Raw genomic sequence first — 7,323 nt, 5'->3', positions numbered from 1 at the left:
AACTTGAATCAAATAGGAGTTTGGTGACCATCTACCTCTTTTTCTCACATATTCCCCTAAGCATCCGCATTTGGTTCCCCACCTTCACAAGACATTTCAGGGACAGCAGCCTTGGGAATTGCTGTCACGGGGGGGCTTCTAAACTGGACAGCAGATGGTGAGGTATTTTGCTCCGACGTTAAAGAAGGCAACATTGCAAGGAACCGGGCTCTCTCCTGCGCCTGCCAGGCACAATATTTCCTGGCGATTGTAAGACTATCTCTTGGAGGAGGTTTGCTTAAGATTGGGGGTTGGGGGAGAGGGGGGTCAGGCGCTCCTAGCATTGTAACTGCGTTCCCAGATATTAGGGCCAAATTGGGTTGCTATTCATTAATAATGCTCACAATAAGATTAAATCATTCTGGAAAATCTCATAAAATCCCCCTAAGTACGCTCCAGTGGCTCTTTCCAAACCCCATCATTCAGCACTTGGGGAGGTTTGGAAGGAGAAGAAAATTGGTTTCTTTGCTTTTAATGCTGCTTTGAAAAGATACTCAGAGTTTGTCATGCGTGACATGTCACATGTTTAATATGGACTTGCTGGAAGTCAGGGGGTCTTTAGCGTGTGATATTTATGGAGAATATTAAGTACAGACTGAGGTCCCTCCAGCTGGAGAAGGTTGAAAGAATAAGAGGCCTTGGATCCGGCTTGTTTGCAGCATCAGAATGACATAGGATTAAGAGTTTGTAAAACAAGGCGAGGAGCTCTCATTGGCCAGTAATAAATGTAATCCTTGGAGGTAATTTCACGCAATTTGCCTCTGCTCCATGGAAGGGTCAAATGAGAAAAAATGACTTAGAAAAGAGTTCATTAACAGGAAGAATGGTACTGTTACTCGTATACCATCCAATTGGCAGCCCAGAAGGGAAGGGGGGAGGAAGGGAAAAGAAGCGGAATCCTGGCTAAACAAAAAAAAAAAAGGCAAAATCCCAGGAAAATTTTTTATTAGCCATAAAATAGAATAGAACCCTCTTACAATCCCCATACACATACTGGCTTCTTTTCTCCGGGAATGGAGGTGGGAAGAACTCTGAAATGTGAGGACTTAAGAACCGCCAAGATATCAGAACTGGAAAGAGAAGCCTGCCTCTCCTCTTCTTACTCCCCCACCCCATCCCGTCCTCTGTCATTTGCTTGGAATAGGATATGGCAGAGATAGGCATTTAAGTTTGGGAGGGCAGAGAAAGTGGCATTCTACTTGCACTTCCTTCCTCCACGAAATCCTGTAATAACGTCCCTTAGGCTCCTCCTATCTTTGCGGAGATTGAGGGGAGGGGTGAGAAAGAAAGGAGGAACTTGTACTACAGAGAATTCCGTTTCCCACTCCACTATAAAGAGACACAGATTCTCTAAAGCGAAAAGTATTCCTTCTCCTGCGAGTGACCCATCATTTGGTCATTGCTCGTTCTGTCACCCTTTTCTTTTCATGTCCACTTCCCTAACCCTTTCCCTCCTTCTTCAGCATCCCCTTCGCTCCTCAGCTTCCTCTTCCCTCTACTTCTTTTCTCTCCCTCTCAGCACTCTTCCCTATTTTCCTCCAGTTTTGTTATGAACCACTGGAGGAAAATAGGGAATTCTTTGACTTTTTATTTTTTTCCAGGGCCCCGTTGCCCTCTTACTGCGTTTAAATAGCTCACAATGAAGTTCAATTCCAAGATGTTAACTGAAAATCAACAAAACCGAAGCTAGAACCTTTCCTAAATGTAATCCCAGGACTGTAGGAGCGCGTAGATCTGTATTCCTTGATGGTAGTTGATGGAGGACTGAGGAAAGCTTGCTAGGTGGTTTACCTTTGCAGGTCCCCGGAGGGCACAGTATATAATCTTGAGGACAAGCTTGGATGAGGGTACCTGGCCCACCCCACTTTAAAACTACTTCTCAATCTCTACATCAGTCCTCTCCATACCGAATGATACAAATTAGAAATGGGGGAGAAGTCATTTGGCCAGCCTGCCCCAGGGCCACACTCTGCCCCTGCCGGAGTTGGATACCGCTTTCTACATCGTACTGAAGCAGGCTCTTTTTATAAGCACGGGACCAGAGGAACCCGGCAGGACTTAACCAAGGCTCAAAGAAGATGTCAACTCAGGTTAGTCATGGAACGTCAAACCCCTTCTTGCCCCTCCCCCCAAAGGTCCGATGCGCTAATTACTGCAAATTGAAACTAATTAAGCTCTTCTTCCCTTTCCCATCGCCCTCTAATCATTAAAGAGGCGCACCACGCTGTCAGAGGGGCTGCCATAGATTGGTAACCAATAGTAAATCAAACACGTTTCTACACACACACACACACACACACACACACACACACACACACACACTCTACCATACCACCACCATTGCTCTATTAGAAGTGCATTGCTGGATTGTGGATTGCAAATTGATTAGTATCTACTGTTCTCATGAAACTTTGGTTGCGCCCCCTCCCAAATACACCCGCGCGCTCACACACACACACACACGCACATACACTGACACAACTTTACTTAGATCAATGTTTCCCAGAAAGCATCGCAATTATGTCATTTGAGAAGTGATACGTCCATGTCTTTCTCCTCTCTCTGCCTCTCTCCTGTGCCTCCCTTCCCTTTCTCTCTTTTTAGAAGCATCTGCAGTCAAACAGTGCGCGCGCACACACAGATACACAAGTATAAGACCCTCTTGGACTTGAGTTCCCCAGCTGGATATCCGTCTGATCTTTTTACCTGTCATCTCTTGGGTGTCCACTTTCCAAGCACAGCTTTAAGAAAGCAACGTGGTACTTTCAATAAAAAAACTTCCCTCTGTTTCAACGGAGAAGCCTCCATTTTCTTTCAAATGCTTAAACGAATCCCAACACATGAGCCCAGCCTCCTCCTCCATGAGGAAAAATTCCATATTCAATCTAGGGCACCCTCCAAGTGATTAAAAATTCTGTGAAAAGAAGAGAGACCTCCACTCTCACACCACCACCTGAGCGACTCTTCAGTTCCCCTCTCCAAAAAGGTTGGTTCACCTAATGCTGTATTCCTAAATGCATTTTCACACTCTTTTGTTAAACATATATATATTTTTTTTATTTTCTGAGTGTGGCACTTCTCCACCGGATAGCAAGGAAAAGTGAGAACAAGAACAACATTACACAAAAGTACTGTACCATTGCCTTTTTTTAAGGTTTCAGGAACCTCTACAGTTAATAAGTTAAATAAAGGGTCTGTGTACATAAATATTTGTCTAGGAACCCTATCATATCTACAACACAGTAAGAATCTACAGAAGGACAAACTTTTACAACACTACACTGAGTGCAATTGTTTTATAACATTTCAAATATACAAAGCTCTGTTCTTTTTTTATAACAATGGTATGTACAGAATCAATAATCACAGTTTAGTGACTTAAACAGTCCATATTCTAGCAGTGTATTTCCCTTTGGTTTGATATAAAAACCTTGGTTGGTGTAGTGATAAAGAAAGAACAAGAAAAAGATACCCCTTTCCTTTAAGTGCACTGGTTATCATACAGCATCAGATAAACTCTCTTTCTGCCCTGGAAGCATCCTTGGGGAAGAAAACTCAGTAGGTCGAGGTGTGATTTTTAAAAGATGGGGAGGGGAGAACAGGAAGGGGAAGAAGCCAACCTTTAAAAAGCACACACATAAAATATACCTGAAATCCAGGGAGTTTGAAAAAAAACCAAAACATATTAAGAAGGCGAGTCAAAATATATTTTACATTATGACGTCATTTGAGAGAGAGAGAGAGAGAGAGAGAGAGAGAGAGAGAGAGAGAGAGATGGAGAGAGAGAGAAGAACAAATCAGCAGGTTGGACATTTAAGGAGAGGGAAAAAAGGTACCAGCCAAGGAATTTGCTATTCAAGAGCTGTTAGTGTTGGTTTACTCAGGAGAGAGCACTGTGGAAAAGGATGCTTTCTTTCTCCAAGTTCCTAACTCGAGAACCTCTCCAATGTCTTAGTTTGCTGGTCCTCTTTTTTCCATTTGGTCTTGATTGGTGCTCTTTGAGGTGACCTTTTATTTGATTATCGGTGGAGATGCTGGGTCGGGTTTTTAACACACCTCTTTCCCTGTGCTGTTCCCAGGGAGAATATTGAGCTGTGTCAGCTGAGCGGCGTGTTCTTTTGCTTTCAGCCTCAGAGCTGCTATGCTCGAAGCCCGTCTGTCTGCGGCAGCTGTGGCGGGGTCTGAGAGCGCACTTGACTGCACCCCGCTATCCACCGCGGGAGTGGGCTGTCTCAGGAGGGCAGCGGCGGTGGAAGCACTAGTCAGAGGCGCCATCGTGGAAAAGAGCCTGCAGGGAAAGGAAATCCCGGGGTCAACAACCCAAGCAGCTTAAGGGACTCTCTCTCTCTCTCTCTCTCTCTCTCACACACACACACACACACACACACACACACACACACACACACACACACACACACACACACACACTTTCCCCCCCTCCTTTTTAATTTTTTTCCTTTCTTAATGAGCTCCTTTTTAACACGTGTTCAATACATTCAGAGCCTGAGGTGTGAACAATACGACTTTTTTGGTATTGTGGGAGAATTCGGTCGGGTGCTGAGGGGGCAGAAAACCTGTTGCAAAATCTCAACGATGGCATTCAGAAGATTTTCTTTTGTCTAATTTTATCAAAATTGTTAGTGACAGGCTTGTTCAGGAGAGAGTACCCTGTCAAGAGAAGAGCTGATACTATGATTTGTGCTGAATAGAGATACAGAATCCAAAGCCAAATGCTTTCTCATGATTATCCAGAGAGGGATGAAGGGGAAAGGAGAAAAGGAATGGGAAAGGGAAGAACATGGGGTGGGAGAAAGAAAGAAAATAAGAAAAGTCAGGAGGAAGAGAGGAAGTGGTGGGAAGAGAAGAGAAGTTGGGAAGGAAAAGAGAGGAGATGAAAGGGAGGAGGGAAAAGGAGGAGAAAAGAGGAGAAAAAGGAGAGAGAGAGAGAGAGAGAGAGAGAGAGAGAGAGAGAGAGAGAGAGAGAGAGAGAATCTGTTCAGTGGTAGTGGTAAACTCTACATAGTTCTATTTCAGTTTTGCTTTGTTTTTCTTTTTCTTTTTTTTTTTCCCTCCTATTCATCCATGAATGTCTATGTAGTCTTTCTCCTGGGAAAGGCTCCGAAGTCCCTGGTGCCCGGTGTGTCTATCGGTTCCTTAGCCCTGATGCCCATTCCCTGCAGGAGGCAGTATGCCTGTTGATTTCCTCACAGTGGAATGCCAATTACTAGCCAGCAACCTAGCATCCACGCTCAATGACACAATCTTTTAAATGCCTTCCCTCTAGTTTGCCTGACTTCTCTACCCAGAGTGGTGGTGCTGAAGAGAGGGAGTGACTTCCTTGACTGGCACAAGAAGATGTACAGATTCTCCATTAACCAAAGAGGTAATTATTGACATCATCACTGCTAGGAACTGAACTATCGTCCTTCTAAAGGCAATGGGGCCTTATAGCTAAGCCTCAGCTTGCTAAGCCTGGGCATTGACCACCACAGAGCAGTCACGCCAGCTTCTCCTTTGCTTTGGCATGAAAAGTGGAAGCCAGGGTTGGTAGCTGAGAGGAACCAAACCAGAGATGCCCTCTCTCCCCAACCCCCAAAGGATTCTTGGTTCTTGGGCTGGCCTCCCTCCTGAATGATGCCCTGGGTTTGTTCCATGCTCTGTTGGCACTTTGCTTTGAGTTTTCCAATCTTAAATCACTGTCCTTAGGAAGGAGTCAGGAAAAAAACTGCTTTGTATGAGGAAATCCAGTGCTGCTTCTTCTCCATTTCCAACCCACCCCCTTACCTTTTTCCCAGTTCCCCCACCACCACCACCTCCCTCACCCATTTTAATCTTACAGCCCATTATCCAGGCTGTTGTTAGTAAGCTTTTACAATTCACTTTTCAATTTGTTGTCAGGGAGGATATATGAGAAGGACTGCATTAATGCTGCGGGAGAGCTGATAAAGTGTGAAATCATGCCTCCATGCAGGGGGCGTGACAGAACTGTAACATCACTGGTTCCATTAGGTAAATTGAGTCACTAATTGCAACTTGATGTCCAATCTGTTTAATTTCATTGGTTTGTATGAAGAAACTAATTTTACCTGAAATTTGGTTTTTCCCTCTCCATAAGATGATTTTTTTTGTTAAGTGGCTGCTCAGTTGGATGAATCTATTATTTCTTTGTTCTCTTAAAGAGAGATCATTGAAGTTACATTCAGTTTTATTTTCACTGCACTTTCCAACTTAATACATCCTTCCTTTGTTTCTTTGTCTGTGTGATTAACTACAGACTTTTATTTCATCATTTGATGTTCATTTAAAGAAAGGGAGCTATAATGTAAAATGAATTATTTCTTTTATTTCCTTGTCTTGTACCACTGTTTGATTCAGGTATAAATAGAGGGATGCAGTTTTAACAGTCGGTCACTTGAGTGACAGGATGGATTCAGCTTTAGGACACTGAGCTTGTCTGGCCTCAGTGTTAGCCACACAACGCTTCAGATTAGCTTCTTCTAAACCTAAGTCCTTGTTCCTTTCTTGGTTTGTCAAGCTGATGAACTAAATCAACTTCCATCTAGGGGAGGGATCACCAGCATGAATTTTGCTTTCCTATGTCTATCATCTGGCACTATTCTTTAGTGATATCTTATGATTTTTATATGAGAATATAATTATTATTCATTAGACAAAAAAGTCATTTTTTAGTTATCCTCAGTAAGACCATTTTCCTGATAAGGAATAGAAAGTTTTACCTTGTATCAAGCTTTACTTATATTGGTAAAAGATCGATAATTTAAATACTTTCTTCATTCTTTCCTTCATCTTTCACCATTCTGTTCTTCTAACCTCTTAATTTGCCTGATTATTAGTCCCTTGGACACTGGAGTTTGTTTTCTTTCTTGTATGTTTTAAATGTGTTTCTTTAAAAGTATAAGCTGAATAACTTTACCTTCCAAATGCGGGGCTGATGAAGGCTGGATGCCGAAATACTGCTGCACCCAGGAAAGTGCTGAGGCCTAGTGGAGTCCCACTTGGTGGCAAAGTTGCTGAACCAGGTGGAGGAGGTAGACTGGGAAAGGCAGCAGCAGCTGCAGCAGCAGCAGCAGTCCAGGCTGAGTCCAGAGCTGGGTGATGAGGAGGGAAAGGGCTGGCATCCAGGTATGGACTGAGGGGGTGTGTGGCTGAGAGAGGACCAGGAAAAGGCAAACCTGGAGGGTGAGTCTGAGCTCCCGCTTTCTCCCTTTTTCTCCACTTGGCCCGTCGGTTCTGGAACCAAACCTACAACCCCAAAATAAACCT

The 7,323-nt window shown here is 43.8% G+C and overlaps 1 protein-coding gene across 1 annotated transcript in view; it reads right to left on the bottom strand.

Annotated features, from left to right (window-relative positions):
• Positions 1 to 3,108: 3,108 nt before the first annotated feature.
• The window catches only part of ARX (aristaless related homeobox), a 13,796-nt gene continuing 9,581 nt past the window's right edge, over positions 3,109 to 7,323 (bottom strand). The window contains exons 4-5 of the mRNA XM_074214223.1: positions 6,974 to 7,302; positions 3,109 to 4,327 (exon numbers count right to left, since the gene is read on the bottom strand). Coding sequence (XP_074070324.1) covers positions 4,087 to 4,327; positions 6,974 to 7,302 — 570 coding nt within the window. The 3' untranslated portion in view covers positions 3,109 to 4,086. The remainder of the gene's footprint in view (positions 4,328 to 6,973; positions 7,303 to 7,323) is intronic.

The sequence above is a fragment of the Macrotis lagotis genome, chromosome 1, assembly GCF_037893015.1.
Source record: "Macrotis lagotis isolate mMagLag1 chromosome 1, bilby.v1.9.chrom.fasta, whole genome shotgun sequence".
Classification (NCBI taxonomy): domain Eukaryota; kingdom Metazoa; phylum Chordata; class Mammalia; order Peramelemorphia; family Peramelidae; genus Macrotis; species Macrotis lagotis.
This window is presented reverse-complemented; position numbering and strand designations above follow the sequence as displayed.